Genomic DNA, 2,535 nt, shown 5'->3' on the forward strand with positions numbered 1-2,535 from the left:
TGTCTTCTTCAAGGAGAGTGTATAAACAGTTGCAAGAGCAGCAGAAAAGGTTGTTGGCACAACAGGAAGAATTGGTCAATCTTGACGAAGGTCGAGGTGGAGATGAGGCATTCGCAATGGAGGAGGATGAGGATGATCACCATAGAAGGCGGAGGGCCTCACATTCCCGCCGTATCATGGAAGCTGTGGGTCAGATAGCCAAACCCAGACGTACGGCAAACATCGATAGAATAAGGGAAAGATGAGGTAAAGATCTTTTGGAAGATTATTTTATTTGAAAGTGTATTTAAGTTTGGCTATTTCCTAGCAAATGTAAAGAGTCTGTAAGTTGATTATTCCTAGTCTTAGGATTTTTTTGTAACTTGCAAAGGTTGAAGTCTGCGTTAAATGAAGAGCCTGATTGACCAAGATTGCAAGGCAAAGTTTTTTTCTGGTAAGAATCATTTGCATTCATTTAGGATTTGTTTTCCCTATTAAAGATTGATTAGGTGTGGGACTCTAGGGTTCTATTCAAATCAGAAAAGAGTCTTAAATAAGGAAGAGGTTTAAATAGGGCCAATCTATTTGTTTATTAGGGTTAATTGTAACCTAGTATATAAAGGGTTGCGCTGGTGGTTTAAATGGAGACCTTTTGCACGCTAATCAAATTGGGAGATTGTTTTATAAGGTCAAGGGGGAGAAACTAAAGGTAGTTAGGTTCTTAGTTTTATCGGGGTGATAATCTGAGAGCATAACATATCATTCATTCATTCATCATGGAACTTTGTGTAAGCTTCACTTGTGAGGAAGATCATCAACCTGCGTGAATCGGTGTTCATCCAAGAGAAGGTGAAGAGGACGTGTTCGACAAGACAAGAGTATTTGATCAAGCTTATGTTATGGTGTAAGAAAGTATCAATTGAGTCTTGTATAAGTCCTTGCGTTTTTCTTAGTGAAATTGGTTGTGTGCCTTGAGGTTTTTCTCTCCTGTGTGGAGGGTTTTTTCCTCGTGCTAGATTTCGTACAAATACTTTGTCTTTGTTTATTTTCTCATTTTGTTGTGATTTAATTTTTGGTGTGAAGAACCAGGATTGAATCATATTTCAATCCTGCATATTGCTGTTTAACATTGATCCATCCAGGTTTGCAATTTCAATTAGCACCAGAGCAATTCTCTAAAATTAGTTAGAGTGATCCTAGGGACTACTGTGATGGATCGAGCAGCTGGATCAATCTCAAATCCACCATACTTTGATGGTGAGAACTATGGCGCTTGGAAAGCAAAGATGAAGGCGTTTCTTTGGTCACTAGATGCTTGTGTCTGGAACACGGTAGTTTTTGGTTACTCTCCTCCAACCAAAACTATAATACACAAATCAAAGAAAATCTCTGAAGAAGGTAAGGCAAATAGTGATGTTGTCGCTGAGGAAATTGTTCTTAAACCTCATGAAGAATGGACATTGGCTGATCAAACTCACTCCATGAATAATCAGAAGGGGTTAAATGCTCTATTTACTGCCCTATCTCCTGATCAGTTTTCCAATATTTCAAATCGTGAGACCTCCAAAGAGGCTTGGGATATCTTGCAGGTCACATATGAAGGAACAAATGCTGTTAAAGAGTCAAAGCTTCAAAGGTATGTCACTCAATTTGAGATTATTAGAATGGAAGAAGATGAAACCTTTTCTGATTTCTATGCTAAGTTAAATAGTATTGTCAATGCCTGTGCTAATCTTGGGGATAAAATTCCTGAATCTAGAGTTGTCAAAAAGGTTCTTAGATCACTACCTTCTAGGTTTCAACCCAAGAAAACTGCAATTGAAGAAGTTAGAGACTTAAACACAATGAAAATTGCAGAATTAGTTGGGTCCTTGAAAACCTATGAAATGGAGCTACCCACTCTGAAAAGAAGTAAAAACATTGCTCTAAAAGCTGTAAAAGAAGAATGGGAAGAAAGTGAGGAAATTGGTGATGAGGAATTTGCTCTAATCACTAGACAGTTTCAAAAATTTCTCAAGAGTAAAAGTTTTAAGGGAAAAGGAACAAGTTCAGGATCTATACCCTTTAAGTCAAACAATTTTAATTCTGAAAAAGGTTCCAGACTTATTAAACAAACTGAAGGTTGAAAATGCTATGAATGTCAGGGTTTTGGACATGAGGCAAAAGAATGTGCTAACACCTTGAAGAAATTAAATTCTGAAAAAAAACAAATCCATGAAGAGTACTTGGAGTGACAGTGAATCTGATTCAGATTCGGAAAGTGAGATAGTTGCATTTGTGGGATTTGCAAATATCGATGATCTCGAGGAATCTGATAGCCAGGAGCTTGATGCTGATGAAATACTTCAAAAATATAATGAACTTTATCATGTCTCTGTCAAAATTAGAAAGCATAGTTCTGATATGAAAGAAAAATTGAAAAATCTGGAAACTGAGAAAAATAGGATTGAAACTGGGCTTCAATCTCGGTTGGTTGAACTTGAGAAAGAAAACAAGTCATTGACTTCACAACTTGAGGCTTCTAAAGAAAAAATCATAAGGTTAACCATTGGTGCG

At 37.1% G+C, this 2,535-nt stretch overlaps 1 protein-coding gene across 1 annotated transcript; it reads left to right on the top strand.

Moving 5' to 3' along the window:
• Nucleotides 1-1,190: 1,190 nt before the first annotated feature.
• On the top strand, nucleotides 1,191-2,105 carry LOC137725120 (uncharacterized). The gene has a single exon (XM_068463710.1). The coding sequence runs from the start codon at nucleotides 1,191-1,193 to the stop codon at nucleotides 2,103-2,105; it is 915 nt and encodes a 304-aa protein (XP_068319811.1).
• Nucleotides 2,106-2,535: the final 430 nt, after the last annotated feature.

The sequence above is a fragment of the Pyrus communis genome, chromosome 2 (assembly GCF_963583255.1).
Source record: "Pyrus communis chromosome 2, drPyrComm1.1, whole genome shotgun sequence".
Taxonomy (NCBI): Eukaryota; Viridiplantae; Streptophyta; class Magnoliopsida; order Rosales; family Rosaceae; genus Pyrus; species Pyrus communis.